At 37.6% G+C, this 17,644-nt stretch overlaps 1 protein-coding gene across 1 annotated transcript in view; it reads left to right on the top strand.

Annotated features, from left to right (window-relative positions):
* The first annotated feature begins 6,414 nt into the window (after positions 1 to 6,414).
* LOC131433949 (uncharacterized) overlaps positions 6,415 to 17,644 on the top strand; it is a 77,188-nt gene continuing 65,958 nt past the window's right edge. Inside the window, exon 1 of the mRNA XM_058600569.1 lies at positions 6,415 to 8,243. Within this exon, the coding sequence (XP_058456552.1) occupies positions 6,415 to 8,243 (1,829 nt within the window). The remainder of the gene's footprint in view (positions 8,244 to 17,644) is intronic.

Genomic DNA, 17,644 nt, shown 5'->3' on the forward strand with positions numbered 1-17,644 from the left:
CCAAATTGCTCGGAGTTGCGACCAATCGAGCATTGGGTTCTCGTGAAGAGAAAATTTGCTGAATATAAGCAATAAACTACAACAAATTTTAAAAATCTTGGTCAAAAGTTGCTAAATCGGTTGCTGAGAAGTCTGAACAGACCCTAAAGGCTAAAGTAAACTCAAAACATCATAATTTCTTCATGAACCTAATTAAGTAACTAAACAAATGCATATGGAACTAACAGCAAATTTGTTTTATTCTGAATTTAATCTGTTCAAATCTTGTCGCGAACAAGCCTTAATAAATAAAGCAAATAATATGCTGGGCTCCAGTCATATCTGCCAAGACCCAGACACAATCAAATTACTATGCACTGAGGTCTATTTTAACGTGGGAGATACGTACCGCGTAAAAAAATCGCGCAAAAAAAAACGCATAACTTCGGAAATTTGCGGAAAAAATGTTACACTAAAATTTTTTTTTTTTGAGATCTCCGAAATCGAGAATTTTGTTTTGATGCCAAATGTTTTAGAAATGCAGGAAACGTCCAGTTCTAGTTTAATATTAAAAAAAATGAAAAAAATCGACTATGGGACTTCGAAAAATTTTGATAATCTCACAAAAAATCGACTGGGACGTTTAAAATTTTCGAAGTCGCAATTTTTTTATGCCAAATGTCTTAGAAAAGCATGAAACGTCGAGATCTGGTGTAATCTTAAAAACAAATTATTAAAACGAATCGAAAATTTTAGAGTTGATCGGGATAACACCAGATCTCGACGTTTCATGCATTTCTAAGACAAAACAAAAAAAAAGGGAACATTGAAAATTCGTGTAAAAAACACGTAACTTCTGAAGTCCGCGTAATTTCGAAAATCCGCGTAAAAAACCGCGTAAAAACCGTATAAAAAACATAAAACTTCATCAAATTCAATTGAAACCGAATGTGGCACACATTGACGATCACTCTACTGCAGTAAACTTCACATTCTAACACACAGCTTTCGTTGACGTACAGAATGGGTAGCATTCAGTTCTTAATTTATTCTTTTCCAATAGAAGCTCAGTTTGGAATTGAATAATCGGATCTCTTTAAATAAAATATCTCTTACCATTGTTTGAGAGAGCGGCCTTCAAATGAGGTTCATGTAAACATTCGCATTGATTCAAGATAATGGATAAAAGGTAAACCAGTCATGGTAACTGAAATATCAATTACAAAATAAACATAAATTAACACATCCCAATACATGTCAAACAGATGAAAATTATCGATTCAAACTTGCTGGTGATAATTGAAAACTCAAATGAGAACCGCCACCCACTATTTATCATTACGGTCTGAGAGAGTTTTGATTATCGAGTTGATATTTATTTATTTATTATTGTAATATCCATCGGATACGAAATCTACATGGATATGGGTGGAGAAAAACCCATTTGAGTTGAACATAAAATATGTCATTCTCAAACGGGCGCAAAAACCACCATCTTTTAAAAAAACAACATATAATAATTATCACAATACATCTAAAACTAATAGTCACATAACATTATTAAAAACAAAATACACATAATTTAATTAAAAACAAAAATTAAAGACTAGAAAAAATATCAAAACACAGAAGATCGTTTGACTTTACTAGCGAAGCGGCTGGATGATTCGCCAAACTCAAAAAGATCTTCTACAGCAGTGAATGATCGAATGGCAGCGGTTATCGGTTCATTACATCCAAAACTAGTTCTATGAAATCTTTGCTGAAGTAGAGTGCCATTCCGCAGGGTTCTGTTCGGTGCTCGAAAATTAATTTCGGATCGCAATTCCGGTGCATCGATTTCTCCGTTGATCAGTTTTGCAATAACTACTGCCTGTTGTATTTTACGGCGACGTAACAGCGATTCGATTCCGATTAGTCGACATCTATCCGGATATGGTGGGAGATTCGAGGGATCTCTCCACGGTAAATTCCGTAATGCTAAACGAACAAACCGCTTTTGAACTCGTTCAATTCGCATGCACCACGAGAGCTGATACGGTAACCAAACTGATGAAGCGTTCTCAAGAATAGGTCTAACGAGTGAGCAATATAATGCCTTCAAGCAATGAGGATCTTTAAAGTCCTTAGCGATTTTTGAAATAAATCCCAATTGACGTGAAGCTTTTGAAATGATCAGTGATCGATGTGAATCAAAGGTCAGTTTTTCATCCAACAATACTCCTAAATCGCTCACCTGGTTAACTCTAGTCAGAACAGAGCCACCAATACTGTAATTAAATTTCACAGGATTCAAAGTACGGTGGAACGTAATCACCTGACATTTTGCCACGTTAATAATTAGCTTGTTTCTGTGACACCAATCTACGAACAATTCTAGTAAATATTGTAACCGCTGGCAATCCTCTACGGTACGAATCTTTCAATAACTTCATCAATAAAACCACTTCAATGTTGCAACTGAGACAGCAATTCGTTTTCAACTGCCATAAGCATAAGTCTCCCCTGAAGGTATGCATACAAGTTCTTGAATCTGTGCAGTAACACATGTACACAGAAAAGATACTAACAGAGTGACAAGAGATACTTGAAATTTTAGGTTGGATGTATTATGTATTAGATGTGTGTAAATGTACGCAATTTCGGTGCACAAGGCAATGTACTCGGGCTCAGAGCACCACGACAATGCGATATGAAAAGATTGTTTGGCTTTTATTGGCGCAAGCTGCATGTGCTTGCTGCAGCTTAGGGAAAATTTGTACATATTGCGCTGTGGACAAAATCACTCATTAGTTTATATTCGGAGCCATCCGACATGCTTTCATCGAAAAAATAGAGAGCATAAAAATAATTGCATGCGGATGGGGTGATGCAATTAATTCCTTCAATTTGATCGGTTGTGCAGTGCACCAGGTGCACATGAGGACGAGACGCCCCTGCACTATACAAACACTTAAAGAACAACGCGAATTAGCAATGCTTTATCTTCACTATTATCGTACCTGGCCGTTAATTAAAGACTGTTCCAGAAAGTATGGACGCAACCAAAAACCGCTGCCATTTCGCAATGGTTCAGAATCTGTCAATTTTTATGGCTGCGTCCTGTTGTTTACACTCTTCTCTAACCACTTGTGTAGTTGTTTATTCGTTTTCATTAGTTTGTTTCGAAATGCATGGACTTTCAGCAGAACAACGTCGAAAAATTGTGTACAAATGGTGCACAGAACGCGGACTGTCACTGAGAAAGATAGCAAAAAAGGAAGGAGTAAGTGAAAAAGCCGTGCGAAATGCAATCAAGAAGTTCGGTGAGGATAACACCTTTGAGGATAAACCGAAAACGGGTCGAAAAAAAGGGTACTGCTAACCCTCAGTTGGATAAACGTATACTGAAGGCGTTCGAGCAAAAGAAGGAGGTTTCAGTTCGGGATGTGGGCACTTCGAAGTCAAATGTTCTTTGTTCTAAAGAACGTTTGAACCTATAAGAAGCAGAAACAACCAGAACGTAGTCCGAAACAAGAAGCATCGATCAGGCCGAGGGTTCGAAAGCTGTACAATACGATTCTTGCTGGAAATTTGAACTGCATAATCATGGACGACGAAACCTACGTGAAACTCGATTACAAATCCTTGCCGGGACCACAATATTATACGGTGCGAGAAGGGCAAGTGTTAAAGCAGTCCGAGACATCGATTGAAGTCGAAAAAATTGGTAAGAAAGCTATGGTCTGGCAAGCAATTTGTAGCTGCGGTAAGATTTCGAAACTTATTCACCACTGCTTCAATAAACAGTGAAATATACATCAAGCAATGTTTACAAAAACGACTTCTACCCATGATTCGAAGCCACAAGAATCCTGTTGTCTTCTGGCAAGATCTAGCTTCTTGCCACTACTCGAAATCAACGGTAGAATGGTATACTACCAAAAATGTCCCTTACGTCCCACAACTTCGACCAATTGAGGAATTTTGGGCATTAACGAAGGCACATCTTAGGAAACATGTCTCGGCAGCCGAAACCATTCAACAGTTCGAAAAAGATTGGAAAAAAGTATCAAAACTTGTCGCCAAGAAGTCTGTACGGAATTTAATGAGGAACGTTCGCAAGAAGGTGCGCCAGCTAGTCTACAATGGCTAAGTAGCAAATGTTGAGAATAATATTCTGTTGTTGTAGTCTAATATTATCAGTATATCGAAAAAATTTTGAATATCTAACACTTGTGAATCGTTTACAGCAAAATCAAAGTGCGTCCATACTTTCTGGGATAGTCTTTACAAAGCCGAAAATTATTTTCATGACAAAAATAGTCCAGTCATCCGAATAATGCACCATTTTAATCAATACTGCTAACAGCTTGAACTTACTTTGTTTAAAAATCAAATTAAATCACAGCTTTGACGAATAAATACTGCTATACATTATACATTATGTAAAACATTGTAAATCATGTATTTGTAGTCCACATTTGGAATTGAATTGAATTGAATTGTATTGAAGGAAGAAAGTATTTATGGCAAAACCGATAATTTTACCCATATAACTTTATCATATGTTGAATTTTATTGGGATAAGATTGAAACATCAGACAGGCTGAACCATCCAACGAACAGATTGGGTAAATTTAAACAAATATTCTAGAGAATCAACAATAAACTGACTTCAATGGATACCGCAATTACAGTTACAGGGTTGTTACAAAAAATTTCAAAATAAAAACGCGCGAAATCCGCGCGAAGCCAAAAACTAAATCGCGCGAAATCCGCGCGAAGTTGGAAACTGAAACGCGCGATATTTGAGCGAAGCATTACACCACTATTTTAATGCAGGTGATACTTTGCGCAGAACTTGAAAACTCACTTAAATATAATTTGAAAATCTGCATAAATTTTTTTATATAAACACAATAAATAAGTCTGCATATAACACGACACTTTGAGAAACTCCATGAAAACGATTTCATTTTTATTCTCCAAAAAGATGGATGTTCTTAGTTAATTAATATTCTCTGATGTACGGAAAATGTTACAGTAAAAATAAAAATGCTTACAATTGCGATTTTGAAAAAAGTTCAGATTTCAGCGAAGACTTTTTTTTGCTTCAACATTTTCTTGCTCGATAAGCATTTCCTTTTTAGTAAGAAGAATTACAAGGTAGACCACATAAAGATGATCTGATTTACTCTTTTTATTTTCAGTTTCAATCATAATAGCGCCTTCTCCTGTTGTCAGAGTTTACTCTGAATGTCCAATGGAGTTAGTTTCTGTCAAACTTGTTCTCCAGCAGGCATAAAACCTCCTCATCCTTTGTATAAATAGATTAAAATCATTCAAATGATACATTTCCTTAAATATAGTGCTTCTATAGTAGCTAAATCTAATGAGACAGTAACATAAGAAAAGATTTCTTGATAACATTACGTGATAAATGAAAGCCGAAAGTATTGAAACATTTGTTGAATATGCGGCATATGCTAGCAATGGGCTTGTTATATCCAAAATAAGTTCTAACATAGGGAATTCGAAGAAAAAAATAGAATCGAAGATTACGACGTCGAATGTCAAATTGTAACAATTGCAATTGCTCGGAGCAATCGATCTGTGACTGAAGTATGTCTGCCACAAAACTAACCTTACAAACATCGCGACGGACAGATAATAATTCGAGACCAATCAGTTTGCAGCGGTCATGGTAACATGATAAGTTTAAAGGATATCTCCATGGAAGACGTCGGAGAGCGAATCGGAGAAATTAGCGTTGAATCGCTTCAATGCGTTGGATTTCGTTTTGGTAATAAGGTGACCAGATAACAGCAGCTTATTCGAGCGTTGAGCGAACTGATGCGCAATACAGAGCTTACAAGCAATCTACATCAGAGAATTTTTTAATAACGCGGAAAATAAATCCTAATATCTTAGCTCTATGTGCTCTTTAAAATTTAACTTGGCATTCCAGAAGAACACCCAGGTCCTTAACAGACGATTCGTTCGAGAACAGTTTGTGGAATATTATAGTCGAACTTGAATACAGACTTTTTGCTACTTAAAGAGATGACGGAGAATTGAGTGGCATTTAAACCCATTTTGAAATATGAAATATGAAAGTCATCGGCGAGCGATGGCTTCATACACTGGATCGAAAAATTAGATCGTTGATATACAATAAAATTATAAACGGTCCAAGGTGACTTCCTTGAGGAACTCCAGATGTAACAGCAAATGGTGAGGCGGTACAGTCTCCTATTTTCACTATCATTTCATAACCAATTAGATATGATCGAAGGCAATTTAAAAATGGTCCGTTTAATCCCAGTCTACTTAATTTGAAGATCGTGATGATTAATTTTGTCGAACGCAGCAGTAAAATCGGTGTATATAACAGTTCGGCTGAAAAGTTCGTATCGTTTAATAGCCTCTGAGCACCCCGCCACAGTCGTGCCAATGCAGCCAGCGCTCACCAGTCGTCCCGGTCCTGTGTGCGCGAGTGGCGAAGAGGTCTTCCAACCCGCCGCTGTCGGCAAGTATACAAACAACGTGGACAATTCATGCACTGACTGCTTCCCCGTTTCTAGCTCGAATTCTTTCACTCTGGCAAGGTCATCGCATATTCAATTGTATTACCAAAACGTCGGTGGTATGAATACATGTCTGGATGACTACCTGTTGTCAAGTTCGGATGAATGTTTCGATATCATCGCCTTGACAGAGACTTGGTTGAGTGAAAGTACTTTGTCTTTGCAAGCATTTGGTGCGAACTATGATGTGTTCCGTTGCGATCGTGATTCCCGCAACAGTTCGAAGAAAAGCGGTGGAGGCGTGCTTGCGGCTATTCACCGACGTTTAAAAGCGCAACTTATAACAAACGTTTCTGGTAGCAGTGTCGAGCAGGTATGGGTTCAAATTTGCCTGAACACATGTTCCTTTTTTCTTTGTGTGGTTTATTTTCCACCGGATCGTACACGTGATTTGTCACTGATTGACTCGCACATTCAGACGCTAGAAAAAGTAGTTTCAGTTCACATGAAACCGGCAGATGATATTCTAATTGTTGGTGATTTCAACTTCCCCGGCCTGAAATGGTACCCTGCTTCCAACGGCTTTATGTTCGCTGACCCAATGAATTCTTCTTTTCACACCGGTATCGTCCATCTGCTTGACCGTTACAGTCTTAACCTATTGCGTCAAGTGAATCACGTCGAAAATGAGCACAACCGAATTCTCGATCTTTGCTTTTCAAGTAAATCCGATTTTGCACCCAGAATTTCCGAAGCAGCAATTCCTATAGTGAAATCCGTTAGATATCATCCTCCCCTGCACATTGTACTTGAATCAAATCAAACGTTGGATAACTGTAAAGTTCCTCAAACCGTCAGATACAATTTTAAAAGAGCCGACTACAACAGTATTGTTGCATTTCTTTCAAACGTGGACTGGACTGAAATTCTTGACAATGATGATATAAATTTTGCAGCGCAAACCTTTTCCAACGTTCTGATTTATGCAATTGACCAATATGTGCCAAAGCAAATCAGCCAGCTTTCCAAACAAGCACCGTGGCAATCCGCTGAGTTACGAAAATTAAAAAGTTTGAAAAGAACAGCTCTAAGGAAATATTCCAAGAAAGGTGGTTTTTTGCTTAGGCAAAACTATTTGGAAATAAATAAAGTTTATAAAAAAACAGCCAAACGATGTTATGCCAACTATTTGCGAAGTGTGCAGAGGAAATTAAAATCTAACCCTAAGTCGTTCTGGAAGCACGTTAATGAGCAAAGGAAAGAGCCAGATCTTCCTTCGTCTATGTACTACAACGATCAACCGACTTCTAGCTTGCAAGAAATCTGCGACATGTTTATGAAGAAATTCTCTGGGGTTTTTTCTAGAGATTTTTTATCAACGGATCAAATCTCCCAGGCAGCACGGAACGTTCCTGTTTTGAGTCAATCGTTGAATTTCATCAATGTTGATATTAGCTCTGTCCAAAAGGCTATCGTTAAAATGAAGTCTTCATATTCTCCTGGACCCGATGGCATCCCCGCTGTCGTCTTGAAGAAATGTTCCAGCGGTATTGCAACACCCTTATGTCAACTGTTTCAACAGTCACTCACGACTGGAGTATTTCCTGTTGTTTGGAAATCTTCTTATATGTTCCCAGTGCACAAAAAAGGAGACAGGAAGAATATCGACAACTATCGCGGCATTACCTTACTTAGTGCAATTCCTAAGCTGTTCGAACTGGTTGTTCTGGAACCCATTTTCAATCACTGCAAGCAGTATATCGTAGAAACTCAGCACGGATTCATGCCGAAACGCTCAACTGCTACTAATCTATTAAGCTTTACGACGTTTATAACAGATGCTATGTCAAACGGTTTTCAAACAGATGTTTTATATACGGACCTCTCCGCTGCTTTTGACAAAATAAATCACGCTATTACTATCGCCAAACTGGACCGACTTGGTTTCGGTTCCTGTATTCTTCAGTGGACTGAATCGTACCTCTGCAATCGACGGTTGGCGGTTAAGATCGGTGATAATCTATCTAATGATTTTTTTGCTTTTTCTGGCATTCCACAAGGCAGTCATCTCGGACCACTGATTTTCCTCCTGTACTTCAATGACGTGAACTTTTTACTGAGTGTCCCACGATTATCATTTGCCGACGACCTTAAGTTATTCAAAATTATTAAGACAACTGAGGATGCCATTTCTCTCCAGAGTCAACTAGAAATTTTTTCGGAGTGGTGCGAGATTAATCGAATGACATTAAATATCAGTAAATGCTCGATCATCACGTTCACACGGAAAAGAACACCTATACGTTTCGACTATTGTCTCCGAGGATCTACGATAGATAGAGTCACATGTGCCAAGGATCTTGGGGTTTTTCTTGACGAACAACTGAACTACAAGCAACATATCTCGTACATTGTTGCAAAAGCTTCACGTTGCCTGGGATTTGTAATGAGAACTGCTAAGCACTTCAAAGATATCTACTGTTTGAAGTCTCTCTACTGCTCGCTTGTACGTTCAACGCTCGAATACTGTTCGGCGGTATGGAACCCGCTTTACCATAATGGGAATATCAGAATCGAATCAATACAGCGCAGATTTGTTCGTTTCGCTCTTCGCCAGTTACCATGGAATAATCCTCATCAGTTGCCGAGTTATGAAAGCCGCGGACTGCTTATCGGACTCGATACACTGAAGGTGCGACGTGATCTGTCCCGTGCATTGCTAATCGCCGATGTTTTGTTGAACAATGTCGATTGTTCAGCACTTCTTTGTCAAATAAACATAAATGTTCGCGCACGAGCTCTTCGCAACAACAACCTCCTCAGAATGCCTTTACGCCGCACTAATTATGGAATCAATGGCGCCATCATTGGATTGCATCGTTCTTTCAATGCTGTTTCGACGGGTTTCGATTTCCATGTCCCGCGCAGTCGAATTAAAACTAGTTTTTTAAATATACTTAGAAATAATCATTAGGACCATATTTTGACTGTTGATTATGTATATTAGTAAATAAATTAGTAAATTAGTAAATAGAAACACACATTTTTTTGCCAAAATTCGTTTTTATTATTCAACATAATTGCCATCAGAGGCGATACAGCGATTATAGCGATCTTCCAACTTTTCGATACCATTTTTGTAGTACGATTTGTCCTTTGCCTCAAAATAGGCCTCAGTTTCAGCGATTACCTCTTCATTGCTTCTAAATTTTTTAACAGCGAGCATTCTCTTGAGGTCTGAGAACAGGAAAAAATCACTGGGGGCCAAATCTGGATAATACGGTGGATGAGGGAGCAATTCGAAGCCCAATTCGTTCAATTTCAGCATGGTTTTCATCGACTTGTGACACGGTACATTGTCTTGATGAAACAAAACTTTTTTCTTCTTCAAATGAGGCCGTTTTTTTTCGAAATTTCGTCCTTCAAACGCTCTAATAACGCTATATAATAGTCACTGTTGATGGTTTTTCCCTTTTCTAGGTAGTCGATGAAAATTATACCATGCGAATCCCAAAATACAGACGCCATAACCTTACCGGCCGATTGTTGAGTCTTTCCACGCTTTGGGTTCGGTTCATCAAGTGCAGTACACTCAGCTGACTGTCGATTGGACTCCGGAGTGAAGTGATGGAGCCATGTTTCGTCCATTGTTATATATTGACGAAAAAAATCGGTTTTATTTCGATATAACTACTCCAAACACTGCTCAGAATCATCAATTCGTTGTTGTTTTTGATCGATTGTGAGCTCACGCGGCACCCATTTTGCACAAAGCTTTCTCATATCCAAATATTCGTGAATAATATGTCCAACACGTTCCTTTGATATCTTTAGGGTGTCAGCTATCTCTTTACTTTACGGTCATTGAAAATCATTTTGTGGATTTTTTTCACGTTTTCATCGGTAACAGCCTCTTTTGGACGTCCACTGCGTTCATCGTCTTCGGTGCTCATATGACCAGTACGAAATTTCGCAAACCACTTACGAATTGTTGCTTCGTCCGGTGCAGAGTCTGGATAACACTCATCAAGCCTTTTTTTGGTATCGGCGGCACTTTTTTTCATCAAAAGGTAGTGTTTCATCAACACACGAAATTCCTTTTTTTCCATTTTTTTCACAATAACAAAAGTAGCTTCACTCAAAATGCAATATCTCACAAACTAATAATCAGACAGCTGTCAAATTTATACACGTATCTTTTGAAGGTTGGTACTAACTGAAAATGGTATGGATTTAATTCTAGTGGCGCCCTCTCATAGAAACGATACGAACTTTTCAGCCGATCTGTTAGAATCTACTTGTAAACGTGCTTGTAAAGAACGTATGATTATGGAAGTGTAGGTTATTAAATTTGGGGAAGTTGAAGGCTTTGGCATGAATCCATGCTGAGTCTAAGAGATGTAGTCAGAGCAACTATGTGTTATAAAATCCAGAACTATAATTTCAAACAGCTTCGATACAGCGCACAAAGCAGCTATTACACGGTAGTTGGATACTATACCCTTGTTCACATAGGATTTCTTCCATATTTCAGGAAAAATTCCAGAACGCATAGAACAATTGAAAATGTTGGATAGAGGAACTAACAAACTATTAGAACAGTTTCCTATCACCACGGATGGAATCTCAGAACTTCTTCGTTTCGTTTCTTGTCCAACTTCGCTTCGTAAGCCTGTCATGCAAATTTTGCTTTAAGAATGCGATCCTACACAAAATTGGTAACCATATTATTGAAGAATAGCATTCCATTTATTACGTTATTTGCATTATTGAATGTGTTTTCACTGAGACGATATCTTCCATCAGACATCTATATCTTTGAGTGCGAAAATATTCTTTCTATTTCTGCATTGGAATAGGGAAACGCAATCACATATATCGAAACGTTTTTGTAATTCCTGTTGAAATAGAAATTTGTACCACTCGAAATCGAAGAGCATAAAATCCAAATTTTGTCCACTAAAGAAAACATTTACTAGAACCGCCTTCTAGTAGATTTTGGCTTTATCAAGGTGAAAATTCACCAATTTGTCCAGCTCGACCAATTGCTGAAACGATCGCCCATCTTCAACTTTTTAGGGTTTCATGAAACTCACAAGCTTAAAAAATTTGCAAAGAACTTTTATTATTCGAACAAATATTTCACAAATGTGGATTTTTAAGTTTTTTAAATTCGCGCGAAATCCGCGCCATAGCATCAAAACCTTAGCAGAAACCGCGCCAAATCCGCGAAAATCGCGAAATTCGCGAAAAACGCGAAATCCGCGCGACCGTAACAACCCTGCAGTTACCCAATTTGCGCCCTCTCACTCTTCTACTAAAATAATTGTCACACAAGCATGCACATGAAAGTAAAACTATTTTTGTATTGCTTGGGAATATGAAATACAGTTATCTATTCAGTGCTTGGATATCGCGATCTAATATGATGATTATACTACGAAACACGGTTACGACTTTCCAGAAACATAATACGAAAAAGAAACCGCCACGCGATCAGATTAATCGGATCGGTGATAGTCGTAGTCCTGTGTACGTACAGCATTAGTGAGAAAATTTCTCTTTTCTCGACAAGAAAAATTGCGCCACCTTGTCCACTCGACAGCAGCTTGTGATTTTTTGCTTCAAACTCGATGCAGGATCCCGGTAACTGCAGTCCGCATAGAGTGTGTGGTGTTCCCCGTCAAACACGACACATTCCTACGACTGAATCGAGCTCTTCGGCCATACTGCAAGTGCCACAGTGCGGTTTCCTGCATTCTTCGAGCCAGGTAAACACGTTTGCGTGAAGGGAAGCGACAGAGTTTTGCTCATCTGAAACTACCCTGCACTGAAATGTAGCAATCCGAAACTATTCAATCTTACGTTTGTTCCGCGGCACTTGAAAGTCCGAGAAGTCGTGACACACTTCAACCGTTCTGCCGGTCGAGGGTAAAAGAAGCCTGTGATGGAGGACTTTTGAAAGGGTAACATTAACTATTAATAGTGATGATAGAACCTATAGAGTTGCATGACTTGACATCGCACTTCGCACACTCTTATCGGTTGGTCCCGTTTACAAGTAATGTCACGAGGTGAATGTCTTCTTGGCCGCGGGGTCCACTTCTCGCCTGTGATGTGCGTATGAACGGGTCTTGATGCGTTCAGTGATCGAGTTCCGTAATGAAAGTGGAAAGTTTCCAATCGCTGTGAAAGGCTGAACATGGTAAATGCGCTGGATTCTTTGAATTACTATTTTCACTTTAGCAATATTAAAGAAATTGTTTTCACATAGAAAATCAGGTATGTACTATGCGTCTCCATAAAACGTCGACGATGCTCTCTGTTATTTTTTTTATAAAAATAGAGAAAGAACATTTCGTGGACAGTAACAAAACACCAATAAGACCAATCCTAACATAAAGTTCGAAATTGAAATTACATTCACATGTAAGTTGTACGACATAAATAGCGTTCAATATCAGATTTTATGAGCAAGAGCGGCGGAAGAAAACTGCAGCAACAGCAACCAATTCGATTATTGACTTTGACAGTCAAAATTGCGAGTGTGCGCAAGAACAGCATCGCGTATGCCAGCCACATAACCGACTGTAGCACACAGCAAGTTGACGGCCGGTTTGTGCAGTGAAGTGTCTAGTAATCACATCAGCTGAGTCTGAGTGCTAGTAGTGTTGTGTTGGTGAATGCTAGAGCTTTGCTTAAACTATTGATACCGGGCCAACGACCTTCGTCTGAGCAGAACCAGCAATAGTTATCTCGGTCTACTATTGAGGCTGTTTCCTTTACTGTTTATACTGGGGGTGAAAACTATGTTTTTTAGATTGTCCTAAAAATCCTATCCAACTTGTATGAATTGTTGCACCACAAACCTACGCACGGGATTCCCTACATGGATTGCATAGTTACTATTGGGAGTACAAATTAATTCGGTTCGTTTTTTTTTGGGGCTTTAACATGCATTTAAAGATTAATCAAAGTATCGTCCATCGCTAGTTACTACTAAAATCAATACCTCTCAATTTTCGAATTCCAACTCGAAAAATATCTCGTCTTTTGAGGTGATCCTAGTTTGAAGTCAATGATGTCGATGACTAACCAGATCGTACTGCATTCGTCGGAACAACCGCTAATCAGGAGGAACACGATCATGAGAATACGGCGGGTGAAGAAAAATGTTTCCAAATATTTTTTCACGACTTTTCCGCCTTGGGCCCGAGCGTTGTCATGCAGATAAATAACTTGATCGTGATACGATTTTTAAACGAGGAACGATAAGATAGTGAGTTAACACACAGTTTGAATGTTTTTGTAATATATTACGTAACCAATAAACTTACAGTTTCCATTGAAAAAGACCATAATCAGTGGTCGAAACGTCGGGCAATATATAACAGCCGTTCTTATTTAACAGATCGACATAATTACTGCATAGTTCACAACGTTTTGGTTCCAACCAATGAACAACATGACGTCCGAACCATGAATATTCGTCTTTGGTGTTGATGTTGAAGTCGATGGCAACAATTGACCGGACATAGCGTAGTATTTTTGTTCTTGGGGTTATCATAGAATGTCCATTTTTGATCCTCTTCTCAGTAATAATTCGATGTAAAAAGCTCTTTCTTTGTTGCCTTCGAATCAACTGCCTGCAAGTGAAAAAACGCCCCTCACTGTCTCTCGGTTTCAGTTCATAAGGCACCCAGCTGTCTTGCTTTTGAACTATTTCCATGAAATTTAATCCTGCAGAAACTGCTTGTTGAGTCACGTCCAATGATTCTGCAAGCTCCTCTTGCGTTTGACTCGGATCTTAATTAATGCTTCCAACTGTTTATCTTCAAATTTTGTTGGTTGTTCAGAGCGAGACCTATCTTAAAAGCTGAAATCTTTATTCTTGAAACTTCGAAACCATTCCCTACATGATTTATCAGTTGGAGCATTGTCACTCCTACACAAGCATTTAACTCCTTCACGACCGTAAGATGTGCAGGACGAAATATGTCAGTAAAAGACAATATTTTAGCTATTGGGGTGCAAATTAAGAGAATATCACCAGATAAACATGGCAGGGTGCATAAGGTTCCTATAATTTCACATTATAAAATAATACAAATTTTGAGTCATTAACGCATCGAATTTCGATTTGTGGCAGTACAAAACGTCAGAAAGAACAGCGACAACACGTAGCCAATGTGAATGTACGTACATGCAAACAACAATTTTTTCATGAATCATTCTTGTATAGAGCGCGTCACAACAATTTAGCGAAATTTTGATAATTAAAATATACAGAAAAATATCTCAATTAAAACGAAAATATACACTAAATCAAAATCATCATAAAAAATATAAGCTTCTAAAATAAATAAATAAAAATTGAGATTATGGAAATTGATCATTTAATAATTATTCGCATTTAACGATTTGTTTAGTCTTGTCAAGACGTACAACAGTATTGAACTAGTTTTACATTTGATCAGTGTCTAACGAGAAAAACAGATTTAATGATAATGATATGCAAATACAACTGCTTGATGAAAACCGCGAAAAAACTACCGAAGAGACGGGACTCGAACCCGTAGCTAGCTTCTATCAGAAGAATCCGGATTGGAGCTAGCTACGGGTTCGAGTCTCGTCTCTGTGGTGGCTTTTTCGCGGTTTCCATTACATAATTGTATTCGCATGTCAATTTTCCAATATTTTTTCCCCGTGAGATGCTGATCAAATTTATTTGGTTTCTTTTTTACCTTTTTTTATATATATAAAAAATAGGTATAGAATTCGCTCAAACTTTCGAAAAATTTTCCGAGGCCCGGAGAGCCGTGTGTGTGTGTGTGTGTATGTGTGTTGTCAACTAAAAGGTCGAGATCTCAGAGATGGCTGGACCGATTTTGATCAAAGTCGCAAATGAAAGGTCTCCCCGTCACCCTAAACGCTATTGAATGGTTTTGAGATCGGATGTTTACTTTTTGAGTTATACGAAGTTTTATGTCAAAATTTTCAGTTTTTTGACAACATCTGTCACAATTGACCTTGAAAACAGAATATATTTTCAGACTTAGATTTCGCACGGTAATACCTATCCAACAAGCCGTAGATTGTTAAAATCCGTCCATTTTTAACGGAGATTTTGAAATTTTTGTGTAAGCAACTTTTTCCCCTATTCCAGCAGTAGAAGTTTTGAGCGCTGTCTGGCAAAGAAATGCTTGGGAGCAACATAGAACACGTTTTTTTTATACTGTTACATACAATTGTTTCTAAGTACCAAAAAGACTGTCTACAGCATCCTAATTCATGACATTTTGCCTCGGACCGATTTAAGCACGGTTCTTTTTTGGCAACATAATCGTTCGAATATGATATATAGGAAAGATGGCAGTACTTCCGAATTCAGAACATTTTTATAATTATATTGATTTAAACTGTTTACAGCAATAAATGCTGGAAGAACATAACACCCATATACCATTCGAATCAGTTCGTCGAGATCAGCAAATGCGTATGCGACAAATAATTTCACTCAATTTTTTACCTTGTTTTTCTTTGAAGATGACTCAACCATTTTCTACAAACTCAGATTCATATGAAAATTCGTATGCTCCTAAACAAGGTTCCTGAATTATGTTTGGATCCGACTTCTGGTTCCGGAGCTACAGGATGATATGTGAAACGAAATTAAAATTGTGTAACTCATTTTCCTCGTAGATGGCTGAACCGATCTAAGATTCAAATGAAATCTAAAAATCATCTAAGACTTGCTGACTAGAATAGTCGACAACCAAATAAACGTATTTCAGTTTTAGTGGTAATCAGTTTTCGATTCGGAAGGCACCCAACAATTTAACTCGTATTACGATTTCTCAAAGATGTCTACACTGATTTTTAAATATTTTGAAACAAATGTAAACTAATCAGGTGAATTTGTCTGACTTCGGCTACACCGATTTTCGAATTCCGGCTCCAGTATCGTATCGTTTCTCAAATAAAGCCAAATCGGATTTCAGAATCAAAATTTCAAATTAAAATAAACTTATAGTCCAAAACAAAATTAATTATTTTATCCAATGCTGTCTTCCGATTCTGGAATTACAGAAACGATATAGAAGATGATAATCCCGAAAAGCTTGAAAGTTGCACTCAAAACTATTGCAATTTATTCGTCATATAGCCATACGAATCGGTTTGGGTTATGCTGGTTCCTGAATACCGGCTCTGAAAGTACCTTAAATTACCGTAAACTCTAAAGTGGAACTTTTTTCGACATATCATGGAATGTTTAATCGATTGTCCCACTTTTAGATAGAGTAAGGAGTGATTAAAATGTCAAATTGCAGCTTAAAACGACGGACATTAAAATAATGTCATGAAAACTGAAATACCGAAGAATATTCATGCAAAAAACACATGCAATTCGCAAAAAAAAGGTATCATCTCACTGCTAGGTGGATTAAGCACGTTTTTATTCACTATTTTCAGAAAAAAATCGTACTGTCAAATTCACTGTTTTTTTTCAAAATCGATGTACCGTATTTTCTCGATTTTTACACCAAATATACTGTTTTTCACTGAACAAAATATAAGAGCGTTAAGTATAACTGAAGTCGGTTCGTTTGACCAGTAACTAACAGAGCCTCTAAATTGATTTGAGACAGCTTTGAACTAAATTTGGAAGAATTTTTACATTATTGACATTGTCGCTATAAACGACGGTTTAGTACTCAAAATTTCAGGTGATTTATTGGAAAAATAGCGAAGCATTATTTGTATTGCACTTTAGAGAAAAAAACATACTCTATTCACCAAGCAGTAGGCTGATATATTTTTTATCGATTCACATGTTTCCCGCATCAATACTCATTTTTAACTCAAAAATTTTGACTAAAAAGAATGATAATCGTTTGCTTTATATAAATAAATAAGACAAAATATTTATTAATATAAACAGATCCATTTAAATAAATACACATATTCTATTGAATATATTTGAGTGATATGAAAATTTAGTTTTTTTTTTCGGTGGTTGTAGTTGAAAATAGTTAAAATTGATTTAATTATAGAGTAATTCCACGCCAAATCGTCCAGAAAAGGCAAAATTCTGGCACGACCCTCTTGGATATGCATGAGACTTTAAATGTGTGATCGGTATAGTAAATGAAGTA

This window comes from Malaya genurostris, chromosome 3 (assembly GCF_030247185.1).
Source record: "Malaya genurostris strain Urasoe2022 chromosome 3, Malgen_1.1, whole genome shotgun sequence".
Lineage (NCBI taxonomy): Eukaryota > Metazoa > Arthropoda > Insecta > Diptera > Culicidae > Malaya > Malaya genurostris.